At 39.4% G+C, this 27,349-nt stretch overlaps 1 protein-coding gene across 2 annotated transcripts in view; it reads left to right on the forward strand.

Annotated features, from left to right (window-relative positions):
• rtn1b (reticulon 1b) overlaps positions 1 to 26,023 on the forward strand; it is a 43,228-nt gene extending 17,205 nt beyond the window's left edge. Inside the window, exons 2-9 of one of the 2 annotated variants that reach the window (XM_053489077.1) lie at positions 3,110 to 3,859; positions 4,449 to 5,237; positions 22,344 to 22,551; positions 22,848 to 22,986; positions 23,291 to 23,360; positions 23,474 to 23,520; positions 23,595 to 23,653; positions 24,844 to 26,023. In XM_053489077.1, coding sequence (XP_053345052.1) covers positions 3,110 to 3,859; positions 4,449 to 5,237; positions 22,344 to 22,551; positions 22,848 to 22,986; positions 23,291 to 23,360; positions 23,474 to 23,520; positions 23,595 to 23,653; positions 24,844 to 24,886 — 2,105 coding nt within the window. In that variant the 3' untranslated portion in view covers positions 24,887 to 26,023. Of the gene's footprint in view, positions 1 to 3,109; positions 3,860 to 4,448; positions 5,238 to 16,803; positions 16,996 to 22,343; positions 22,552 to 22,847; positions 22,987 to 23,290; positions 23,361 to 23,473; positions 23,521 to 23,594; positions 23,654 to 24,843 lie in introns of those variants that run through there. The other variant, XM_053489078.1, reaches the window with a different exon arrangement.
• Positions 26,024 to 27,349: the final 1,326 nt, after the last annotated feature.

A 27,349-nucleotide genomic window follows, 5' to 3' on the forward strand; every position in this document is an offset into this window, starting at 1 on the left:
GTTGATAGGATGCAGGACACTGTTTACCCACATATCCACACATTTATTCACACCCAGGGGCAATTTAGTGTAGACAGTCCACCTACCTACCTGCAGTGGGAGGAAACCGAAGACCCAGAGAAAACCCACACAACCACAGGGAGACCAAATAAACCTCTGCACACACACACACACACACACACACACACACAGTAACCCAAGCTTAGGTTTAAACAGAGTTTCGTGCTAGGTGCTAAAACCAGAGCTTAGACGACTTTTATTACAGATGTACACAGATATATTTGCCTCGGATGTGTTCTCTAACATTCAGATCATTACTTATAGCACCGCTGTCTCACCTCCTCTCTCTGTCTCTACTCTTAATGATGTGGATGAGTCATTAGTTCCTCCACAGCATGCCTGGTGTTGAGGGCGGAATGTGGGCTCGAAAGTGTGTGATGATGCATATTATAACATTCACACACACACACACTGATGCTCTCAAACCAGAGCTCAGGGCCTCCTGTGTCAACCTCTTGTGTTTCATCTTTTTTGTGTCTGATAACCATATCTCACTGAAATGATCATATGAATGCAATATCAATAACTTTCATAATTCTAAGTAAGCACTTTAAATACTGGGCTTTGTGTAAGCATTGCATCATGTGAACTTGTCCATATTTTTTGTCTATACATGTCCACATTAAAATGCAAGGCATTAAGGGAATTATTGTTCCCCTTCTGCTGCCAGGGCAGCACAGACACCTTGGGACATGACTTGAGAAGACCTCAGGGGGTGTGCTATGTTGTTTGGCACCAGGAACTCCATGGATCAGATTTGTTTGTCTGTTACATCCTATGGATGCTTGATTGGATTGAGATCTGGGGGATTTTTAGGCCAGATCAACAACCTTGAACCTGTAATGCATAAGTTTTTTGATACCTTTCTATCATAGCCATATCGACTTTTTTTCAGCAGTTTGTGCAACAGTATGTTGGCTTTTCTTTGAGGTGGGCCTTTGCTCCTCAAAGCCATAGAAGAGCCTTGGGTGCTCAGTTTACTAGGGTATAATCTATAGTCAGTGTTATTCAGTTTACCCTGTGGTGGTGTTGTAATGTTGTGGCTGATTGGTATAGTCTGGAAATGAAATTCACTTCATTGGGATTATATAGGAATCATTGGGATTAACACACAACACCGCAGAGACCAATAAGCTATCAAAACAAGCCAGGGTCAGGTTGTTGTTGTTGTTGGTCTTTCGGCTGCTCCCAGCAAGGAGTCACCACAGCGGAATATCCAGTCCACACAACAACTTGGCACAGGTTTTACGCCGGATGCCCTTCCTGATGCAACCCTCCGATTTTATCCGGGCTTGGGACCGACACTTGTCATATTGAAACACAGCATTTAATGCATCCACAATCATAGAATCAAATTATCCACTAGAGTAATTTTGCAACCCTGGATCGTCAGAATCCCAAGCATATTCAAAATGTATAAATTTACATTTAGGCATTTGGCAGACGCTCTTATCCAGAGCGACTTACATTTTTATCTCATTACACATCTGAGCAGTTGAGGGTTAAGGGCCTTGCTCAAGGGCCCAACAGTGGCAACTTGGTGGTTGTGGGGTTTGAACCTGGGATCTTCCAAACCGTAGTCCAATCCTTAACCACTGAGCTACCCCTGGCGAGGAAATCATACCCCTGGCGAGGAAATCATACCCATTTCGATAACCTGTCCACCATTTTGGGCTTACAGTCCTCAGATTCAGATATATTTAGTGCTGAAATAGTGCATTGGTGTAATTCTGTCACTTCCTGTCTTATGTCGTCTATGACATCACTATTGGAGATGTTCTTTCTCTTCAAATCTCCTAAAGTCAACAGTGGAGGCCCGGGTTTGTTACCAGTGCCCTTCCTGACTTATCTTCACGTGGATCATTGCACTTTTCAGATCCTGTGGGCTAAAAATAGCATCCCAGTGGTGCTCCTTACCCCATGTATGTAGGACGGTGTAGAGTTGGATGAGCAGGCTTTCCGCTGGAGTAGTGTAGAGGTTAGTAGTACACTTAGAAGAAAAATGTCACAGCTGGGTGTACAGACATTTGAAATGTGGGTGTAAATACTCACCTGATGGGGAGCTTCAACAAATGTCCTGAAAGACTGAGCAACACAAATCCTTTTCTGTACCACAGCAGGGCTATTTGTGCCACCCACGCTCAACAATTTGTGCCACCTCCACTACACCTGCTACCTGTACTGTTATACAGCAGTTAGATTACTATAGTTTTGAATCATTGTGTGCACAAAAGGACTTACTGCTGTAGAAGTCATTTTTTTGTAATAATCCTTGCAGTAATTGTTATTTTGTATCTTGTGTTTGTTATATTAGACATGTGTATAATTGTAATTAAGAGGATGGAAATGTTTATTAGTAATAATCAGACTCACAGACTGTGTGTGTGTGTGTGTGTGTGTGTGTGTGTGTGTGAAACCCGCTGATGAAGCACTTCCCCAATCCCCAGTTGACCCATGAAGATATGAGCATGGAAAATATATATCTGCCAAAAACAGCCACATCGATTGAAAGAGAGTGAGAAGGAGGAGGTAGAACTGGAATAGGTAGAAGGGAGAGGGATAAAGGGAGGAGACTAATGGTGAAGATCGGTTACTGCCACACCCTTTACAAACACTCTGGGTGTATGGGTAAACCTAGAGGCACAATAACACTTGTGCACACGACCCGTACACTCTCTCACACACACAATCTGCCTTTTCCTCCCATAGAAGTGAAGAAAAAAGTCATGCACATCCTTAAGGACATTTTCAGATGACAGCTGTATTATCTGTATGCTTAAGCAGGCAGACGTTAGATTGGCCTGTGGATGGGATGCTGCACATTTAGATTAAATTCTTACAATGTTTCTGTGTAGTAAACAGTAGAATCGTGTTGTACCCAGATTTATATCTCTGGCTTATATCAAAATGTTTAATCTTAGAATAAAATAAAATGTTCAAATGTGTTCAATATACAGAGGTATAAATACTGTAAATAGCTTAGAAAATACTGTTTTCATAGTTTTCTCACTTTGTGTTTTTCCTGTCCCCTCATTCCGCTCTCCCACAGATAAATCAGGTGCCGATCTCATGGATAAACCCATCATAGATATGGGTGACCCTTACACATCTCTACTGTCCGGTTACTCATCCCAAATGGACACCTCCTACTTCTCGGGTGATGTCAGCGGAATCGAGAAGAAGCAGCAAGCTGGAATCGATGACCTCATCTCAGGCCTGGATTACCAGTCTGCCATGTTCAGCTCAGACTCAGGTATCGAGATGACCCCGAGCGCTGAGCTTGGTTACAGCTCCCACAAGCTGCGTGACTCAGACAAGACCCCTGATTCCACCTATAACTACATGGACATCAGGAGCAGGGAAGATCCCCGTAGCGAACAGCAGCCCCTGGAGGACTGGGGGATAAGTGCCGCTTCAGAACCTGCCCCTCTCTCCAACCTTAGGGGAGGGCATTATCTGGAGAAGAGTCCATCCCCTGTTGAAGTGGAGACACTGGGCCCCTCTGCAGCTGCTCTCGACTCAAACACTTTCCCCTATGTAGAAGAACCATCAGATGATGAGCTCTCTGATTACCAGCCTGACCGCTCACCAGGTGCCGAGGGCAGTGCCAGTCCCATCAAGATCACCTTGACAGAGACCCCCCCATTGTCAGTGTCTCCTGTGGCTATGCAGCGTGCCTCTCCGGTTGGGGTTTCTGAGAAAGAGAGCATCCTGAGTCTGGGGCTACAGGGCGTGCCCACTGTTACACTGTCCGAGCCAGAGGATGAGAGCCCTGAATCTCCCACTCCACCACTCACAGGTGAGCATTCAAACAATATAGATTTGCACAGTGCAGTACACAGGTTATTGTTGAATCATTCAGAAGTAGTTATCAAGTGACTGCTCTCCAGCGAAATATATTTGTTGGAGTACAGATGGAGAATTACAACTCCATTTAACAGTCTCCTGAATTAAGAAGTATAAACCAGAAGCAGCTGGTTCATTTGTATGTTTGTGTTGCCAGTGCCACAGCATGCACTATACTGTGTATGTTGCAAAGTTGCACAGATCAGAGCTAGCTATAAAGAGATAAATTCTGTTTGTGCTGATTCCACTTGGACGTGCAATACTATAATACGAACAGGAACATTATTGGCACAATCATAGTGTTTTGAATAAATGGCAATTGTTTTGTTAAAATAAAAAGCACAATTTTATGGCGAGGCATGTTGAATAAAGACTGTGGTGTGTGTAGCTCTAAGCTGAGCCACTGTCCCTCTGAGTAAATCATTCCACACATGCTCTCTCAGTGGGACATCTTAACACAGCAGATGGCCAGAGCCATGCAGGTGCTGAACCTGCAGCAAACACTCACAACTTTCCAATTCTTTCTTCCTCTGTCACTACAGAATCTGACTCTTTATCCGATCCCATGGTGAAGGGCACAGAAGGGAAAAAAGCTTCAGAATCTTCATCATTTGTCTCGCAGAATGTACCCAGATCTCAGAGTCCTTCCTTGGAGCTTAAGACCACTCCCTCTCTCCCCCTGTACGCCAAGGTCACAGATGCCAGTAGTGGAGACTCCGGCGATTCAGAGATTGAGCTTGTGTCCGAGGAGTCAAGCCCACAGGCTCCCAGCTCTGCCTACATGACCTTCAGCAAGAGTCCCAGCACCCCCCCACCAGCCCCTGCAACTACTCAAGCTCCTGCTTCTGTCTCTGTTCCTGCCTTCAGTCCTCTGCCTGGTCTTGCTTCTGGCACCATCTCTGCAGCCATGCAGTACAGCATCCTGCGTGAGGAACGTGAGGCTGAGCTGGACAGTGAGTTGGCTCTGGAGTCCTGCGAAGAAGAGAGTCCTAAGAGATTTCCCCAGGACTTGGCCACCAAGATTAGCAAAGAGAACTCACAACAAGTCGAACCTCCACCCCCCTCAGCTACAGTGACCCCTGCTCCACCGGTGAAGCCTGCACCTCAACCAACTGCTCCAGTCTCTGACAGTGCTCCTAAAGAGAAGATGGCAAGGGAGGTAGAGGATGAAACGACAAAACCCAGCAGCAAGCCCTCACCTCCTAGCGCAGTCCTGCCTGAACTGAAGGTGGAGCAGCCTCCTGAGGAAAGGCAAGCCGAGAGGAAACATTCTAGTACCGAAACACATCCCACAACTCCTGCCTTCTTCCGGGGAATAACTAGAGAGAAGGGTAAGGCACTGTGAAATTAAAATATATAAGAACTGATTATGATTGACTTATTTAAAAAAAGAAAAAAACCCTAACATAGTAATTGTTTGGTAGATTATGTGAGTATTTGAAGGGACACTTAAAATATTTGTAATAATCTACCTTTTTTTTGTAGTTTTAGTTATAGTTTTAACCTTATCTATTGCAGTGTGTTCTGTAATGTCATAAAATATAAAATTAGGATGTCTAGGGCAACTTGTCCTTTCCATTCTATATATACAGTACTGTATATGGGTGGGAAGAAATAAATTTGGCATAAAATCCAGGAAGGTACATCCGATTGCTTCATGCCCTTGAGGGAAAACTCATCTTTTTCCAGTAAACTTATTAAGTATGCCTAACTTGTTATGCATGTTACTGTCGAATAGTCACTATTTGGCAAATATACTGCCTGGCTCAAAAGTCACACACCCTAAAATTTTATTTGATCACAGTTCATGTGTGAAAATGATTCCTCGTGACACACACATAACTCTGGAATAGGGACGATCTAAACTCATCAGACCACATGACTCTAATCTTTGGATGAAGACATTTTTTGGATTAGTCTTGTTAATAATAAATGATTACATTATGGCTACACAGCTGTTTAGACACAGTCTTGTGATTTCTTATTTCACTGGCTGTGTGAAAACTTTTATGTTCATTATTACATATAGCTCTGATCTCATAAAAAAGAATTTCATCAAATTTTTTTCTTTTTTTTGCAACATCATCAAGCTTTTAAGTGAACTCCAATCACAGATTTTCTTCTACCAGATTTTTCCACATAGTTTATGGTTCGGTACTACTGTACCCTTACAAGTTTTAATACCTTTTACATGAGGGACAGTTTTTAACCCAATTCTAGTAATTTTTGTTTTCTTTTTTTTTTATGCTTCGTGTCAGAGCACATTCTAAAATTCAGCCTTTCCTTCGGCCAGTTGAATAATTGTAGTTCACAGAAACATTGTGCTGGAGTCTCATATTTCCCGAAAACATGAAACACTATTGGAATAACTAATGTAAAGTTGTGAAAAGGGTTTGATTTAGACCATACAATCCTTTTCTTTACCAAAGGTGCTGCTATATTCCCAAACGCATTCAAATTTCTGGTCAAGCAGCTAGCACAAACTTCTACTTTGAGAACTGTTACTGTATGCAGGGCTCCATTGTCTCCTGCAACGTTTGATTTTAGGTTAGTTCCAAAAGGAGATGTTTCTTGTTGACTCAGCAAAATATCCCATACCTACAGTATATACAGTACTAGTCAAAATTTAAGAAAAAAAGTTTGAATTTCTTTTCTACATTCCAGCACAATAGTGGATTTCTTAAAATTATGAAATCAACATATGGCATTGGATTTTTAAGTAACAATAACCACAGTAACTTGTTATTTCAAGACATGAAGGTCAGCTATTCTGTAATAGTTCTTGTACAGTAAGAACAGTATTGTCAAGTGCACTTGCAAAACCCATCAGGCACCATAATGAAAATGGCTCTCATGAAGACCATCCCAAGAAAGCAAGACCAAAACTTACCACTGCTGCAGAGGAAACGTTCATGTAGAGTTCTGAATATCAACCGTTCAAAAGAGATTAGAAAGAAATAAAAATCAGGACTACTGTATATTTAGTATTGTACATAAGTGTATCACTTGTTCATCTGCGAAAGGTCTGGCCTGGTATTTGGAATACAGGGCCCATCAATTTTGTCAACCACAGGCAAAAACATGGTCTGTTGGGCTAGAATGTGGTGCATTGTCATTCATAACAGTAATGGCACTGGGTGGGTTACAGACATCAATTTGGACAAGCAGGCGCCACTGCATCCTGGCCTGAAGCAGTCTTGAAGTCTAAATTCTTTAGATACAGGCTTGCTGCAAAACAATGTGTCCTCTGTATTACGGTATGAGCATAAAAAGTCTGATATCTTTTGTTTGACTGTATCTGGCTGATAAGTAACACAAAAGACACAAGGTCGTACAGTACATAGCTGATGTGGTAAGTCTAGCTTAGGGTGTTTTATCTTGTTTTGCGTAGTCTATGTAATCGACTTTCCATTCTAGAGCTTCTGTAGATGAGATGAGGATCTTTCGAATGGCAGTTGTATGGCAGGTACTGTATGCTTTTGAATGGCAGACAATTTCTGATTGCAAATAAAGACGGCAGAACTTGGTCCATTTTAGTTCTGAGTTCTGCCGGCTTTATTTGGAATGGGAAATTGTCTCATATAAGCAAAACTGTCACTGTAGACAGAATGCCTGCTCTATTATTAACATGTTCAGTGCAATTAAACTGTATAAATTAGCCTACTGCGAAATAGCCCAGCCACTTACACACTCAGTCTTGCCAGCCAGTCTTCAGTCTACTTCAGTGATCAGCTGCCAGCACTCTTTGCCAAAATGGGCCTCAAGTTAAGAGATAGCACATCAGATGTATGTGTGTATGATGTATGTATGTATGTATGTATGTACTGTATGTGAGGTGTTTGTATGAGATTGAGCACTGTACTCTGCCCCCTAACAGCTCTTGCATGCGCACCATACCCTTTTCCAGCTCCTTCCATCTGCATTTTAGTGCAATAACGGCACTCTCTTTTCTTCCATGTGATGGTTCAGAGAAGTGTTCAGAGGTGGGCTCTGAACCCATAGCTGCTGTTTTTTTTTTTTTACTCTTTGTCAAGTCTGTGGCACACCATAGGATGGTGATAAGTAGAATGCTGTATTTTCACAGTCAATGAAGTGTGCTTTGTGCATCACTAAAGGCATAATGCTGCAGTTAAGCAGTGCCTTTCGCATATCTTTGAGTCTAAACAAGATGGACATTGATCATGTCCATCATCCAAAACCTTCGGGGCTTGGCAGAACAAACTCGGCATCCTGCCATACAGAGAACGGTTGGGAAAGTTAACGAAGTGGTCTTATATAGTTACTCTGAAGCTGCAGCATCCATGCTACTGCATGACAACGTAAAACAAATAAGAACACAATCACACATGGCAAAATTAATAAGTCCAATATTAAAAATAGATTCATGAATGGTGGATGTTATAACATATCCTGTTCATGGTCATGGTCAAATGATGACCATCTTGCTATTAATACTCAGGAAGGAAATGAGTAAGCCGGAAACCTCCAGTGGGAGCTTTATCTATTCATGTGTGTGTGGAACTAGAAGCAGGAAAATCTGGAATATAGGTTTTGCACCAGACCATTATGAATTGAATGATTGATAAATTTGAGCTTGCTGGGGGTGTAGAATCATCTCATAAGGTAAGCCAGTCTATTACAGCCAGATATCCCAGTTTAGTCTAAAGACTTCTTTGGGAAATGCGTTTTCACTAATTGAACCTGCCGTAACTTTGAGACATGTACATATTTATTTAGAAAAATACAACATATCTAAAATATTACTTTTTTTACTGTGCCATTATTTATTTAACAAAAATGAAGCCTAAAAGAACATGTGCCAATACTAAGTCCCCTCTTACTGCTTCCACAGGATTTAAGAGAGTAGGTTGCAGTCAGATGCTGCTAATCCTCACTCCTCGATTAAGGCCAAGACATTAGCAATGAGAGATAAGCAATTGATGTTCACATTAATCTAGAAAGTGTTATAAAACCATTTCCAAACAATTTGAAGTTCAGCAATTTACAGTGAGAAAGATTATTCACAAGTAGGCAGCATTAAGGACAGTTGCCGATTTTTCCAAAAGTGGACGTCCCAGCACCTTCACCCCAAGACCGCGCAATGCTTAGAGAATACAAAAAAAAAACAATTCCTACATCTCAGATCTAACAGGTTTCACTGCACGGGTTAAATGTTAAAGTCAATGAGGGCACAATTAGAGGAGGACTGAACAAGTATGGTTTGTTTGGAAGGGTTGCCAGGAGAAAGCCTCTTCAATCTAAAAAGAACACGGAAACATACCTGAACAAAACACAAGACTTCTGAAATTTTAGCAGAAACGCCTGTCAAGCACAGAGGTGAAGGAGTGGCTTGTTTTTTTATTTTTGATTAGGGCTTGTTTTTAGCCACAGGACCTGGGCATCTTACACCCATTGAGTCAACCATGAAATCCTCTGTATCAGAGTATTCTAGACGCAAATTTAAGGCAATCTGTGAGACAGCTAAAGCTTGGTCAAAATTGAGTCATGCAAAAGGAGAATGACTTGATGTAAACCAGTAAATCTACATCTGACTGGCTGAAAAAACCTTAATGAATTAAGAAATGTTGTAATGAAAATGGGTGAAAATTCCTCCACAACAATGCAAGAGACTAATAAAGTCATACAGAAAATGGTTACTTTAAACTATTGCTGCTAAAGGTGCTTAAGATGAAAACACATCACATTTAAAAACACAGAATTAAAAAGCTCGGGCACCACCTACCTGTATCGACTTGTATATACCTAAATCTGACTGAGTCATTTGATGTGCTACTTTGTGTAGGAGAAGATATACTGTAGTCACTTTCTGGAGCATTTCCTCTCTGCGCCTAGAGTACTGTAGCAGTAGAAGGGCAAATCGTAGATCCTGGATCGTCTGTTTATAGGACAGTGAGGCGTAGGACGAGCAAGGAAAGATGAAACTAGAGAGAGGACACCGTGCTTTACATAACACATGACCTGTGTACCACTTTATACTTCTACAAACACATTTTTAGACACATGGTGGGGGGCAAATTCCTGGAAGACATTAAACAGAGTAAAACAATGCTTAGGTAACTGAAACATTAAACTATTATTTGCTTGCTTACTATTTACAAATATAGCATTATTAAAGTATTTATACAAAACTGTTTTTTTTTTGTTTGTCATAGCAGTAAACCGAAATTTCTGAATGCTTGAGGAATTTTCACTTCTATGCATTTTTGATGACTTCCTGCTAAAAATAATACTTAAATTTTCTGCCTGAGGGTTTGACGATTCTCTCGAGTGCTTTTTGCTGAAACAAAACTATGTAATAGTGAGATGTGCAAGGAGGGACAAGCTGAAAAATTAAGCTCTAATGTCATATAAATAGCTTGCTAAGACCACAAATACCACTGAATATTGAAGATTAAAATGCTCTCAGTTGTTAAACAAAAATCAGTCACCTCTGTTTGTCCTCGTGCAGTAGCGGGGTGTGTGTGCGACACTGAGCAGGATCTGGAAACTGCAGTGCATGAAAAAGAATCCAAAAAAACATCCATCATGTCTCTGCATTATATTTACGGGTGCTGGAATTTGTGTCTGTGTTATAATGAAATCTTCCAGAATCTCTGTTGTTTTAGGCCTTTTTTAAGAAACTGTACACATCCATTTAAAACAGCAATAACCATAGTAATCTTTGCAAAATGTAATACTAATAGGCTGGTATGTAAATATTTACTCACTTTATATATACAGTATGTGGCACAGTCGTGACTCAGGTCGATTGTCAGGCTTCCTCAATTTCTACATCGTCATCCATGAGTTGTGCTGCCCTCCCTTGTTTACCTAACCTCACTACATCCGCACAAGTGAAAAGCAGACTTATAAGAGAAAAGAGACAGACAAGCGATTATATCAGTTTAATTTTAGACTAGGATAATTTACTGGAACTGGCTGAGGGTGGTGTAATATCTCTGTCAGTGGCTGAGCCTGTGAGACAGCTGGGAGAGTGCTAAATGGTGACATTTAGTGCTAATGTGATGAAAATTTGATCTTTACCCACTGAGTATAAGAGAAGAGGTATAATGAGAGAGAAACTGCTACTTGTTTTTGAAGATGAGAAATACACAACAATCGTAAAGCCTTACTGAGCTATTAAATATTGGACTGTTTATACTGAAGGTTTCACTGTGATGATTGATCAGGTTACCGTGTCGTTGATAAAAGAGCGCTTTGGAATGCGAAAACTAAAATAAAAATGTTAACATGAATTATATTTAAGTAGGAGGGTTAATTAAAAATGATCTGTATTGTGGATGTAAATTTAATTTTATTCATTTTTAAAAAAGCAAAATACATAACTATAAACATACTATTTAACATAATCTCCTCAATATACTGTACTTAGACCATCTGTTTACGAGCTTTAAAAATGTTATTAAAAATGTTTTGGGCTGAGCTGCGAGCCACGAATGCACTGAAGTGCATCGGAAGTAAATCTTAGTCCTCGTAGGACTGCTTTCAATACTGATCTTTGAGAATCCCACAAAACTGTAAGCATCAATTTTCCAGCTGATGGTTGACTTTTGAACTTTTTTTTTGATCTGCGATTGAGGATTTTCCGTTTCATATTCTGCGGTTTACTCTCAGACTCGACGTGATGAGTCCATGTCTCATCACCAGTAACGATTCTCTTTAAGAAACATTCACCTTCCTTAGAATATCTCTCCAAATTCTGTTTGCAGATATCCAAACGCTTCTGTTTATGCTCATCCATGAGTTGCTTCGGCATCAGGTATACCATCCGACCACAAAAAAAAAAAAACCTGCACATTTCTCTTCATTCATGCAGATCAAGTGGGGCATCCATTTTTGTTCGCACAGCAGTTAGAAATGAACTAGGTTACACGTTCACACCTGCATACCAGCAGTGACTGGGCAGATAGCAGACTTGAACGGAAAATGCTAATAGGTTTTAATATAAACACAGCGCGGGTAAGTTTTGGCTCACCCTTGCATATTCTCAGTATTTATATTTTATCTGTGTCAATAAAATAGTAGGCATGCTATTTTAGATATTTTAAACAAAGAAGCACTGATCCTACTTGGGCGGCATAGTGGTGTCGCCTTGCACCTTCAGGGTCCGGGTTAGATTCCCGGCAAGACTCGATTCCTTTCTCTGTTTTCATTAAGTTTGCATGTTCTCGCCGTGCTTGGTGGGTTTTCCCTGGATACTCCAGTGTGTTTGTGTGTGTGTGTGCCCTGCAATGGATTAGCACCCTGTCCAGGGTGTACTCTGCCTCGTACCCTAAGCCTCCTGAGATCAGCTTCGGGCCCCCTGCGACCCTGGATAAAGCAGTACAGACGAGGAGTGAGTGCGTGATCCTACTTGTTCCCTTTTTAGATGGATAACAAGATGGTACTTAGAGCAATTCGCTTTGAAAAAAAAACTCACCTGGCCCAACCAGTTATTAGGTTCAGGGGGCAATTACTTTTTCACACAGGGCCATGTAGATTTGGAGTTTTTTTTCTCCCTTAATAACGTAAACCTTCATTTAAAAACTGCATTTTGTGTTCAATTATGTTATCTTTGACTAATAGTTAATGGTTTTTGATGAGCAGAAACATTTAAGTGTGACAAACATGTAAAAGAATAAGAAATCAGGATACAGTTTTTCACACCACTGTATATATCCCAGTGGATCAGATTACCCAGATAAACAGGTAGTTAGATGCTCTAGTCAATCTGCAACACTGAAAATAGCTATTTTCTAAATGAAAGGGAACATCACATATGTTCTATCACACACATTGGCTTTACTATATGTTTACACAACATTTCCTGTTTATAAATTCATGCTTAGATGTAGCCATAGCATAGTGGTTAGCACTTATGTCCTAAACCTTCAGTGTCTGGGTTTGATACCCGGCCATGTTCAATTCCCGTCTCTGTGTCCTTGGAGTTTGCATGTTCTCTCCGTGCTTGGTGGGTTTCCTCCGTGCACTCCAGTTTCCTCCCACAGTCCAAAGACTTGCAGATTAGGCTAATTGGCATTCCCAAATTGCCTGTAGTGTGTAAATAAGTGTGTGTATGTGTGTGTGCCCAGCGATGGAAAGGCACCCCGTCCAGGGTGTACCCCGCCTCATGCCCTAAGACTCCTGGGATAGGCTCCAGGCCACCCGCGACCCTGAATACAGGACAAAGCGGTGTAGACGATGAGTGAGATGAGACATGATACAGCCCTAGTTTTTGTGGTTTCCTGTTAATGTCTTTGATATAGCATTGCATTTTTGCTCACTCCTGGCAACATTTTGGCTGTGGTCTGTTGTGTTCTCTCATTGTTCTATGCTGTATAGCATCATCATTCCTACTCTTTAAGGTAATTCTCTATAGAGTTATATAACTATTTTTGTTTTGCACTGTCATGAATGTTGAGCAGTTGTATGTTTTTCACAGCAACTTATTCATTTGTCAAGTAATCATAAATAATAATAATAAAAAAAAAAAAACACTGATCACATGGGGGGCACATAATCTGCTTGTCCTGGATGTCAGGGCTATCCTGTGAAATCCCTGGTGTTCAAGGTTAATGATATTTATAACCTTTGGTGTTTAGTGCGCAGCTATTGCTGACTACAGAGAGAGCTGATTTTGCTGAGGGTTCTGGAAAGCAGGCTATGATTCAGCGAGCTATCCTCCCTGAACTAAAGAGTAAAATTGTTACCTTTCATAGAGAATAAGTAGGAAGTGGTATATGTTTATTCATGATCAACTTGCGTGAGTCGTAAAATAATTTGCATCAGTAATTTTTCTAGCGCAGAAGTGCTGAGAATCTGCAACATCAATGTTTTATACCCGCTGACCAATTAAAGAATTCTTGTTTTTCCACTAAGGTCTTATATTACCTTATTGATTTTGCATGAAATGTATATTGAAGTGTTACCACATGCAGGTTGTTTTTTTATTGTTTTCCATTAGCTTACCAGCTTCCTTTAATGATGCTGTACAGTGCTGACTCTAAAAATGCACAGTCATGGATGAGATGCCTGAGGCTAATTTTATCAGATGTTTTCTTTAATTATATATTATAAGATTCACATCCCTAAGAGTCAGTGTTATAAGGTCTAATATCAAAATGTCAGGGTTGCATTGCGTCAGCTGTCGCGCCTACATACTGTATAACACATTCACACATGATCTTATTCTCATTTACATTTTTTTTTTTTTTATTTGGTCTAAAGCGGTACGTAATAATTTTCCTTTTCTGGACACTTTTTTTTTTTTCCATTTTGAAGCAGAGGCTAGTTATCTGGTACCTGCTTGTGGTGTTTTGTTTGCATCAGTGTCCTAGATAAAGGGTGTGGTGCAGCAGGCTGGAGCTGAATTGTATGTGCTGCCCTCCTCATAAGAAGCCTCTAGAAGCCTGAGCCAGGCTGCAACACTGAGGAGGGTGCTTGCATTCCCCATTTCAGCCAGCAGAGTGCTCAGTGCTTAAGAGATACACTTTTGCCTGGATTGCTGAGTTCCAGACCATATTTAACATCACATCAGGCAAATACATTTTTTTTCTCCCCAACAGATGTTTTTTGACTGATAGTAGTCTTTGTCTGTGACACAGTGAACCAGAATCGGGATGTATGTATTGATAGAGACTGTAAAGTCTTTATAGATAAGGCTACCTGCGGTGTACAATAAATGTAAACATACCAAAATATGATGCAATTCTTGTACAGAGATTAATTTGAGCATTAGTGATGAAAGGGATGTGAGAATTGGGTTTATCAGTAAAGTAGCAAGATACAGGACAGTGTAAGCATTGTTCTTCTGAAAGAAGTGAATCATTAACAGTGTATAAACTGGTAAACTGCTGTGGAGGAGGCGTCATCTTTTTTTTTTGGTATCTTTTCTTTTTTCATTTGTTTCATTTCGTCTAAACTGCATTTCTCTATTGTGTTTCTGTAATATTTATTAACGAATTTATTTAAGCTACAAATAAAGCACTGGTTTTAAAATACTTCTAAGGCTAAAAGCTATGTTGTAAAGAAGGCGTTGCCTTTGACATATAAAAATTATTAATACAATCACTCACTTGTTATGAACAATATGAACTGTTTTTCAGGTGCTTAAAAACTAAGGAACGATAATCTCGGTTTTGGCTTTGTGTGTTTTTCGCTTACACATTTTTTAAATTTGTATATGTGTATTTGCATGGACCCTAATATTCCACTAATAATCGGAATGACAGCTCAATCTGGAAAAAAATGCATTATGTAAGCACTTCAATCCAACCTGATCAGGGCTGATTAGAATGAACTTTCAATTAGAATGCAGGTGATAATCCATTCAGTAGGTAATATGAGGCAGTAGGTAACAAACTGGCTGCAGTATAACGCTGGACAACGGTGAACAAGATCAAAAAGCCAGACATGACATATGGAAATGGCAAAATTCAATGCAACAACAAGAAGTGTACCAAAATTGCATCAAATTAATACATCATTATCTTGATGGCGTTTAGTGTATATATTTCATCACATGTTTTTCCAACTTGGGGGTAACATTAGGTGACTTAAGATTTTGCAAAAGAAATTTAAACACATCTTATCATATCAGCATCCATGTAAACAGGTAAATTGAAATCTCTAATCGGGGAAGATTTTAGTCAGATTGAAGAAATATGGTCCATGTAAATGCAGCATTTGGCACTGATATAGATCTTTGGATGTGTACGTAGATATGTGCACTACATGTCAGACACTACATGTTGAGTTTAAGTAAATGATGACATCAAAAATCCACAATATATGTTTTTTTACTTGCCTTAGAATTCTAATAGGCTACATAAAAATGTGCAACATGTTTTTGTAGTAAAATCATTTGTTTAGGTAATAATCAAACTGACCTGAGCAGCTACTAACAACATGTTTAGTATGAAAATATGATCTGCATTCCAACATACAGTTTATAATAGCTCGATGAGTTACAGGTGCATAGGCATCGAGTCAGGGATCTATTACAATCTGTGTGTGTATATGTATATATATATATGTTTGTTTTTAAGGACTACTTTGTAATTAGAACCAGCTAAGACTAGCTTCAGTAAGTGCAATATCTTTATAGCAGTCTTCTTGAGGTGATAAACTGCTTAGCAGCTGTCACATGACTTAACTATAATGTGAAATCATCCTGTTCATGATATCATCATCAGGAACAGGTCGATGAGCATAACCTTTTGTAGTGTATTCTTACCTTTTGGGTTTACAGATAGAGTCTAATAATCATAGGACAGCTGTGATCTGATTAAATGATAAGCGGTATATCAATATATTTTATATATAATATAAATATATAAAATAAACATAATATATATGGCCAGGCATATCGCAGTGTGCAACAATATGATCTCACATGACATGGTACAGTGCGTCTATATGCGTGTCCTCCTATGCATTACAGAATGAGCTGGCTGCTAACAGAGTGTGCTGAGTCATTCAGCATATCCTGTATGATGTCACACTTACACTTTCCCCATGCACATATTAATCCCTTTCAAAGATTGTTTAAGTGTTAGGATTTTTTTTAAAGGCCATGGTCAAATAGAAGGTATACATAACACATGTTTTAGCACTTTCCTTATTCTTAATTAATAGCTCTGTAAGTGCGAAATCCTCCAAATCTATCCCAATTAAGCAGTGACTATTGCTATATGCTAGATCGGCTTTGGATATATTGTGTCCTTTCTAAAAACACACTCATTATCTCTTATCTTCTACTTATATTTGTGCATTATACGTCTCATCTCCACTAGTCGGCAGCATTTCCACAAGCCACCAATACACCCCCACCTCCTCCCTTTGCTCTCTATCTCCTCCTCTTGTGGCTCATTCATGCACCGGAGTGGGGTGGGGAAAGTAAGAGAGAGAAAGAGGGAGAGAGAGAGAGAGAGAGCACAGTGCACCAGAGCAGGAGCAAACACACAGTGGCTTGTTAGTGTGTTAGCAGTAGCCGAGCGTCACTCCTTCCCCTCAGCATGCAGAGCAGCTCCACGGCAGCCGCAGACTCCACCAAGATGGAGGGATTCTGGAGCAACTGGAAGTGCCAGGGTATTGTTTGCCTGCATGTTCATGTATGCGAGTTGATTCTGGGTAGAGAGAGAGAGAGACAGAGGATGAGGATGCGTGCGCACATCTTGATTGGCAGATTGAACAAAGAGAGGAGAGATGACTGAGAGTGCAGCATGGAAGGATGCTTGAGATTATGCAGAATAACAGGTTTAGACTAGAACATATGGTCTGTTGCGTCTCCTCGTTTCGGTGTCTTGTCTGCGTCAAGGCAGCCGCCATGATGAGCATCAAATGAAGGGGGGCCCGAGACAGTCGGACACGCCCTTCCTCCACCCCCCCCACCATCTCCATCACCATTTTTTTCAATTCATCCTTGCATTTTTGTGCATCTTTTCATCATACACAACACAAAGCTATCAGTATGGATGGATTTTTACCTAGTCCTATGTGTGTGCTGGTTTGTTCACATCCTGCTTTGTGTCTAGCTGTCTGTAACCTCCACTAGGTTAAGAACAACGGCGGCTGTGTGCTTGTGGGAGGTTGGGGTGTGGCTACCTATAGCGGACAGGGCTCCATTTGCACACAGCTTCATATCCCCATCATCGTATTTGCCATCCTTTTGTGTATTAGACAGCTGGTGGTCTGTGCCAGCCATGTTGATAAGCATGTGTATATGTTTTGAGGCCCTGCTGGTATGCGGGTGTCAAAGAAGCTTGTTGTATCGGGTTAGTTTTAGTGCCTTGGTTGCATTTTAGTTATTTATTGATGGTATCCTGGCACCTATGCAAAGTGTGGGCCTCTGCAGTGCAATAAGGGTTACATATTCCTAAATCTAAAAGCTGCACGTTTAGATCTGCTGATGTTTTATGGGCATCATATTAATTTAATTCATTATTATTCATTAAACCACAGCCTTGTCAAAGCATAGATCTGAAATAATGCCATGTTAAAGCTGCTTTTGCTCACTATGATCTTTAAAAGTAATTATCCCACCTCTGTTTCACCTATGCCACTCTTTTTTTTCATTTGTATTTCTCCCACCCATGTTTTATCTCCTGTCTACAATATATTCAGCTCAAAGAGCATACCTTATAATTACATCCCGTATAATTCTTTTTTGCACGTGTGGAAATGCACCATTGTCGACTTGCATAGCAGCATGATGTCACTGTCCTTTCCCCATCGATTTTGAGCTTCAGAAAGACAAACCTCAGCAGTGAGGTAATGCTGGCTCTTAAATCAGCATTTCCTGCCTTCGTGAAGGCTTTCCAGAAAAACCCAGGGTATAAGGAGCCATCTTGGCTGTGTCACAAACCAGGCCATTCTGGGGATAGCTGGCATAAGAGGAGCTCTCTGTGCCAGCTATCATGAAATAAAATGTTTAGTATAGGCTATCAGAATATAGATTAAACTAATAGACCTCTCAGTAATAGATTCCAAGCTGAATCGTACATGTTTAGATTTCTGTGAAAATCATCGTTTGTTTTAAGGCATCAGCATTAAAGCTAGACAGCATTAAGACTAGATGAGACGAGAGAGAAGATCAGATTAGACGAACAGCAAGAGATCCCACCATCAGCATCAGCGGAGTCCGGGCCCTCCATGTCCACCCAATTTAGTTAAATGTAGATCTCAATTGGGAATACGTAACCTAGAATTTAAACAGAGAATCCCACTGATTGGTAGTCGTAGTCTGAAACACTTCCACTACCTCTCATGTTTAATAATCTCCTGTGCAATACCACTTTAAATAGCCATTTATAGTGGCAACATTTATTATAACACCACAGCAATCATGCACAGCACCAGTAAACTCATGGGTCAGTGATTATACTGTTTTCAGGTTCCCTTTTTAACAGCAAGATCTGAGTTATTTCTTGTGATTAGATCACAAAGATGGTGATCAGTAAAGAGTTTAGTTTCATTCCTTCTCATTATTCATGGCACAAGACACAAATGCAAAAAGAGGGTTGCCTAGCAGCCATGCAATAATTCACATTATTTTTTATTACATAACAGACTCAGTAAATAGCATGCTGATTCATAACACTGCAGTGTGTCCTCATCAGTCCAGCTGCAGCTTCTAAAGGATCAATAGTTTATTATTATTATTATTATTATTATTATTATTATTATTATAGGACAGAATATTGGACTTAGCATGCTGTAGCAGTCTTAAATTTGTGTGGCCTTCCGTCTGTAGTCCCACAGAGGGCATTAAGCTCAAACCCCACGTGTGGCTTGAAAGGTGATTAAACAGGGCCTTTAATTACAGGTGAAATTATCAACTTTGCTTCAATGAGTGTTTGGATGCAGGATCAGGATCTTTAAAAAAGTGTGAAACTAGAATATTCCATATGTAATTATAAAACGTAACATCATCTGATGACCACATTCTTCACCAAAGGGTGCTGGTGATCACATAATGACTTCATCAGACTGTACCTTACTCTACGCATTTGCCACTAATCATGTGTATGCACCTGTGGAATTGCTAAGCCCTTTAATTTAGATAGTTATGAAACATTTTAAATTCATTTCAAGCTTTTTTGTGTTAGGAGAATGCAGAATTTCTCACTGCAGCAGAGGTGTGGTACGTCCTGTTAGCATACTCCCAAAAATGATTGCGTTCCAATTACTCTGTAAAAGTCATATTTACTTGACTTGGTTAAACCTTAGATTTGATATTACAGCTTGTGGCATGTTGCATGTTGCTCTGGCAGGTCAGATGAGGCATGTTATCGTCTGAGTGTTACTCTCTGTCCCTCTGCCAAGGCTGTTGTCATTTAACTCGGTTGTGTGTAATTAAATTAGTCATCTGGTGAGGTATCTGGTACTCTTCTGAAAGGGTTTGTATTTGTATTCTTTCTTCGGCAGACACATTGCTTTGGTCGACTTTTAGATATACACAAAAACTATGTTAGGTGTTTCTGTCTAATAATATAAAACAGAGGGTAGTTTCCATGGAAACAGTTTAATTTTGCACCAGCGATGAGATTTAATAATCCTAAAACCCATTTCCAAAACACAGTGTACAAAATGGTACAACCGAAGGTCAAATAATTCTCTCGTTGATTCCTGTTTCAGCTGTAATAAGAAAACATTAATATGTTACGTCACACCATTTTTTGTGTGTGTGTATACTGTACTGTTATTTAGCATTCTTTAAATATTTCAGTGGTTTTGTACATAGTCCCATTGTTTGTAATCTGTGTTATCTGAAGTTGCTTAGGCTATCGAGAACATTTAGCACATGCAAAAACCTCATTGTTTCCCCCGACGACTTTAAACTTGAACTCATTTGTGCAGTTTCTTTGTATATATATATATATCTTTCACACACATAATAATACACAATACACAATTATATATAATACACAATTATAATATTTGTATTTGTATTTTAGTAAATGGCACATGATAGAAATCCAAAAGCTGTGGCGTTGTACATAATGTGTGCGGTATACCGTAGTTAGCTAGTCATGATTGGAACAAAAAAAGCTGTAGGGTGGGATAGATATTGATTGTTAATAAGGATTGGTAATAGTGTGGATGGGAAGCGTGTCCGGACACTTTCTGCATTAAATCATGTCAAAAAGGGGGAGTACTGAATTCTGATATACTTGTTTAAGTGTCGCTTTAACAAAAAGACTTGTTAATTATGCTTGATTAATCAGATATTAAGATATGAATCTGACTAACTAAAGATTTGTTCTTGTTGAAAACTAATGTGAGATGTCTTAGTGATGAAGCACCTAAAGGAGTTCTTTGTTGGTTATTAGAGCAGATAGGATAGAAACACAAAGAGAGAAGATCCTGTAGGTCAGATGCATCCTAAAAGCCAGTGACTCTCGCTAAGGCCTTTAGTGCTTTATTAACAACAGGACCAGGATACATGCTAAGTTTTTCATGTTTGCTTCAACCCATTGCTCATTTATCGCTTAGAAATAGCTATAATTATTATATACAGATATATCTACGTAATACATTCACCAATGTTATGGCAGTGATAAAAACAGCACTAGCATGTTAGCTTGTTCTACCGACCCTTTTTTTTCCTCCCTATCATCCCAGTTCTGGCTCGTGCTTTCCTTTCCCGTCTAATCCTTCCCTCACCTCATCAGTGCCTCGTTACTCTGTCTGCCAGGCCTGTCATCTCCGTCTTACTGAGGAGAGCAGGAGGCTGGGATTGCCAGGGAATGATGAAAGATGGTTACTATGGAAACTGCATCAGTGCTCTCTCCATTGCACCCATCTCTGTTTCCGTGGCGACCGAGCACCATTCAGAGGAGACACATTTTACCATGCAGGCTTTAACTTGAAACTGGGCAAATTCTGGGAAATCATGGAGTCTCAGGGAGTGAGAATGCATGTGTATGTGTGTTTATGTGTTTGTGCCACGAGGGGGAAAATGTATTAACATACTATTTCTTAATAGTTTTGAGAATGCATGTGTGTGTGTGTGTGTATGTGTGTGTTTGTGCGATAGGGGAAGAAAATGATTAAAAGACTATATATTAATGGCTGTAATAAACTGCTGTGTATAAATAATAGATCCTCGATCTGGATGGTTAGAGAGCAGCTGGCGCTGTTTATCACATATTGTGGTCTTAACCACGCCCTGAAGCTACACACACACATACACACACACACACACACACACACACACACACAAAAGACCCCAGCGAGCATGTGCGAACCCTGTGTGGAGATTTCTGGAGCATCAGCTGCTAGCATAGCATGGCTCAAAATAATGCTCCAGTTTTTATAGCTTGCCAGCAAAGATGGAGATCTGGCACACATTTGTGTCTGAGAAGCATGTTAGAAAAAAGAAAGTAATCATATAAAAAAGAGAAACGGATAGCAAGAGCTAATGGGTGGTAGACTGAATTATACATATGCTTGTTGTTTTTTTTTTTTTGCTAAAATGAGAAAGGGACATTTTATAGATTTTTTGAAAGGCTGTTATTTTTGACTGTTAGGTAAATATATTTTTATGGAGTTTCTATAAATAAATGAGAATTAAAGGAAAGGAGAACAGATTGCATATGAAAGGGGGTGGGGTCATGATGAATTGATATGCTAATATATGTTAATCTGGGCACATATGGGGACCTGTTTATTTTTGTTGTGGGTTGGGTTGGAGTCTTTCCCACCACATTGCTGACAATCTTTTTTTTAATTATTATTATTAAATAATTACTCATCTGTTTGTTGATTTAGGATGCATGGATAGTGGATATTGCTGCAGACTGTCATGATTCATACTGTAGATCGCCACTGACATACGTTTACCATGATGCTATGTAGAGATCAGGGGAGCTCTGACTGAGAGATCAGAGCGATTATAACTTGTCTCATTCTCTTCTCTTTGTCTCGCCCTATAGCGATGGAGCTGTTGTACTGGCGCGATGTGAAGCAGACCGGCCTGGTGTTTAGCAGTGTACTGCTGCTGCTCTTCTCTCTGACCCAGTTCAGCGTGGTCAGTGTGATTGCCTATCTGGCTCTGGCTGCTCTCTCTGCAACCATCAGTTTTAGAGTCTACAAGTCCGTCCTCCAGGCAGTGCAGAAGACTGACGAGGGACACCCCTTTAAGTAAGACCTGTCCTATATATGCATGTCTCTGTATGATTGGTACATTACTTAAAAACTAGGCAGGTTAACATAGGCCTTCTTCAAGAAACATGGAGCCAGTTAAGCGTATCTTATCAAACCGCAGGGTCACAGCACAATAATAGAATTTTAGCATCAGATTTCACATACTTGGACTACTGTAATATATACTTACAGTTGCCTAGTGGTTCTTGTGATTGATACAAGAAAGAAAGTATGCCATCCTTCCTATGCAGGGAACACTTTTTGTCACTGAGTGCTTGTGTACTGGTGTGCAGGTCATACCTGGAGATGGAGATGTCCCTGTCACATGATCAGATGCAGAGGTATGCCGAGAACACCCAGCATTACATTAACAACACTCTGAAAGAGCTGCGCAGACTCTTCCTAGTGCAGGACCTGGTGGATTCACTAAAGGTATTAATAATTACAAGGAATAGTAGTTGTAATGAATACACAATCAAAAATCGAGCACATTGTTTTAAAACAACTTGGGAAAGAAGAGTATTTTTAGCGATAAAGAGTTTTGAAATTTTGGATCTCACCCTTAATTATCCCAGCTTAATCCTCTGTCATTCATTTTATTATCTGCATTAGAAATTGCATGTACATCCCTGTAAAATCTCCTCAACAACAGTCCGCTCTTTGTGCATGAACATCAAGATAAATTGCCTTAAGACAGGTACACAGACTTGCTAATTTTAAGCTTTGGCTTGCTCAGTTCGCAGTGGTCATGTGGCTGCTGACCTATGTGGGAGCGCTCTTCAATGGCCTCACTCTTCTTATCATGGGTGAGACCTCTTTTCTTTCTATTACGATTCCCTCCATAAAAGCAAACATCAAATTTTTCACTGTAGTTACACACACTCTAACTGTGCACTCACTCTTCAATCTTTTCCTGTAGTTGTGGTGTCAATGTTTTCCATGCCTGTGGTGTATGAGAAATATCAGGTAAGTGTAAAATTAAATAGTTAGTATTGTGCTTTTAATTAGGCTTATCTAAAGATCATCATGTTTTGTCTCAGGCACAGATTGACCAGTATTTGGGACTTGTAAGGACTCAAGTAAACACGGTGGTGGGGAAGTAAGTCCTTTGTCGTTTCTTCGTCTCTTTTTGCCATTTTTTAAAAAAGCCTACATATCAGTGTATGCATATTAGCACTATGTATGCATTTTGTAGCTTATAAACTACAGTAAAATATGGTCACTTTCAAACACATTGGCTAGCATGCACTGCTTTCACTGGTTCGGTCACTGTGAGTTGCACAAATGCACTCTTATCACCGGTCCGACATCCAGATAACTTGGGGAGGGTTGGTTCAAGAAAGGGGTTCGGTATGCAAATCCGGTGAATTTGCAGCGGTGATCGTTATTCGAGCAACTTAAAGAGGAATATGTACAGTGATTTCTTTTAATCTGCACCTCTCTCACTAAAATCACAAAGATCCGGCTAGTAGCTGTGTGTTCAGTATATATGCTCATTCTATAGTGTAAAGTATAAGAGTGTTGTCTACTTTATGTAGTGCACAGTACATCCATCAGTAAAATACAGACAAAATCAGAAAAAGTGTTGATGAACACGAGCTCCAAGGTAACATCTCATGAACCTTAATTAATAATTTATAAGAATTAATAATAATTATATAATTATATATTAATAATAAAGACAAATTCATGAGTATAATATAAATTATTAGTAATCACGTTCGCTGACATGTGCATACACCTATACATATAGTACCAGTCAAAAGTTTGAACACACCTTCTAATTTTTTGTATAGTGATTTTTATTTTCTATATTCTAATCCAATACTGGAGATTTTAATTTCCACAACACATATGGAATTAGGTAATTAAATAACAATAAATATAAATTGTTTTTTTTAAGACATGAAGGTGAGCTGTTCTGAAATAGTTCTTGCAAGAACAGTATTGTCAAGGGCATTTGCAAAACCCATCAGGCACCATGATGAAACAAGCAAGACTAGAACTAGAAGTTTATTTAGAGTTACCAGCCTCAAAAATCACCACTTAACAGCACTTTAGATAAGAGTCGTATAAAGGGTTTACAGAGGACAAGAACAAAATAAATCGAAAAAGACCATGGAATTAGAAGGTGTGTCCAAACTACTATATAAATATAACATTTAACGTACACAGTGCGTTCAAAGGAACATACCTTTTTTTTGCATTTAAAAATTTTAATCTTGATTAAACAATATTCACTTGTAAGTGTGTGTGTGTGTGTGTGTGTGTGTGTTATTTCCTCCACAGAATCCAGGAGAAGATTCCAGGCGCAAAGCGAAAGGCTGAGTAAACAGCCCCAAGCCACAGGAGAACACAAGAAGTCCATGACCAGGCTTTCCCTTGTTATAGGGAGAGAGCTTCCCATTAGTTCATGGTTTCCTCACTCACTTACTCACTCAAACTCACACATACACACACAAACACATGCACATCATATGCTGCACACATACACACACATGGGCGAACATACATAAACACACACACACACACATGCACATTAGAAAACACATATACACACATACCTATGTGTACAGTCACACCTGCACATGTACAAGTTACTGGAGCATAGTTCTACTTTGTGCACACTGTGGTGTTTAGAGCAGCAGCCGAGCCGTTCCGAGAAGTCCCACCCTTGCCCAATTACTGTAGAGAAAAATAGACAAAAAACATGCTGTCACTCAAGCACTAAGCTCTAGTAAATATGAAAAAAAACAACATATATGAAAGAGTGGTAACAAAAACAAAACCAAAAAAAAAAAAAATCTGTGTTTTTGTGTTGCTTATTAAGTGCATGAAGTCAAGAGTCTTAAGTGCTGATGCGTTTCTTCTTTTCCTCTGGTTTCCTGTGCTCTGGGCTTTCTCAGCTTCGCTGAAGACGTTTCTCTGTAGTGTGTGAACGAAGTCTTCAGCTTTAGTGCTCTCCTGTGATAGTCTCTTCTTCTTCTTCTTTGGGGAAAAAAGGTCCAAAAGCAGCTTTTTTTTTGTCTGTGGCACTGGGTGGGTCTTCTCTTCTCTCACTATACCTGGAAACTTAAATACTTCACTATTATTATCAGCTAGACGCGTGGACATGCCAAGGTTTACCTTCTTTGTGTGGCAAAACAGCCAATATTTAGTAGTGTTCTGATTAGGTATAGTAAACTAATATGTAGTGTTTTTTTATTTTATTTTATTTTTTTTGATAATTCCTTACCAGAACTACAGAGATTCATGTGTTTAGGTACCGTCGTCAAACCTCTTTTAAGTGAAAAGCAAACGAATGAAAGAGACGGAGGAGGAGGAAGCTTAAAGCAAGAGAATGCCAGCTTGATGATTGTGTCCATCTTTGTACTATGTTGAGTGTAGTTCTTCTTAGCCATGGACTCTTAACTATTTGCACTTAAAATGTACTCACTGCTGAATGCGACAATAAATGTTCTTAAATGTATACTGTCCAATTTTTTTTTTTACCACTCCTTTGGCACACATGATTGTGATTCCATAGTGACATTCTGTCAGTAAAAAAAAGTTTGATAGAAATTTTGTCTTTAATTTGTACAGGTAGTCCCTGACTTACGAACATTCAAGTTACAAATTCGCAGATACGAACGGACTGTGGTTTTACTTCTGGTTCAATCACGGAAGTTGCTTGTGTGTACTATACAAAAAAATAGACACTGTAGTGCACCAGATACAATATTAACAATTACATAGAATATTTTCTCTGTGTAAGTCTAAAATGTCTAAAGTCTGGTATATTGTGTGTGTGCATGTGGGGGTGTGGGAGAAATTAGTCAAACTCACCGGTTTCAATGAATCAGTCCATTGAAGCATAATGATAGAAAATGGCTGTCTTGTAAAGCTGTCCTGATGCTAAATAATCCTAATTTTGGAAAATCCTTAGCAAAACAGCATTCACAGTTCAATGCAGTGGAAAACAGCTCTGAGACAAAATGGTGTCTGGGAATCACACTTTGAATGCGCAGAAACAACATTTGAAAGGCATATGAGACTCACTTTGTTAGACTAAAGAACAAATCAGAGTTACAAACGTTCTCCTGGAATGGAACTTGTTCATAAGTCGGGATCTACCTGTATATGACAATATCTATATTAATAGCAGCACTGTGAACCAGCGAGTTCAATTATCTTGATTCCTGCCTTGAGTCTGTGTACGTGGAGTTTGCATGTTCTCCCCGTGCTTGATGGGTTTTTTTTCTGGGCACCCCTGTTTCCCCACCTGGGATGAATTTACACCCTGTCCAGTCTTTTGGGAGAGGCTCTAGCCAGGCCCTTGTTCAGAATAAGTGGTAAGATCAATGAATGAATGTATATCTGCAGTACTGACTTAAAATAAAATCTATTTCACATTAAATAGCACACTACATAAAATACCACTTAAAATTAATTAATTAATTAATTAATTAATTAATAATTGCAATAATAATAACAAGAATAAACAACAGCAACAATAATAAAAATAATAAGATCATGCAGATAATTCTTAAACTCTAAAAATGTAATGGAGGTCATAGAAAATATTGACTTTGATGTCTTTATTAACATTTACTGCTCTTCTACTGTTTCATTTTGTTGACAACTACCCTGAAAGCACAGATAAGCTTGCAGGACATTGTAAGGACTATACGTACTAGGTCCCTTTAACAGACCCATTAAGCCATTATAATAATGACATTTTAATAATAATATTATAGTAATATTTGTTGTGAGGGCATAATTTTACATGAAAACAAACAAAAGATCTCATAATTAG

This window comes from Clarias gariepinus, chromosome 27 (genome assembly GCF_024256425.1).
Source record: "Clarias gariepinus isolate MV-2021 ecotype Netherlands chromosome 27, CGAR_prim_01v2, whole genome shotgun sequence".
NCBI classification, from domain to species: domain Eukaryota; kingdom Metazoa; phylum Chordata; class Actinopteri; order Siluriformes; family Clariidae; genus Clarias; species Clarias gariepinus.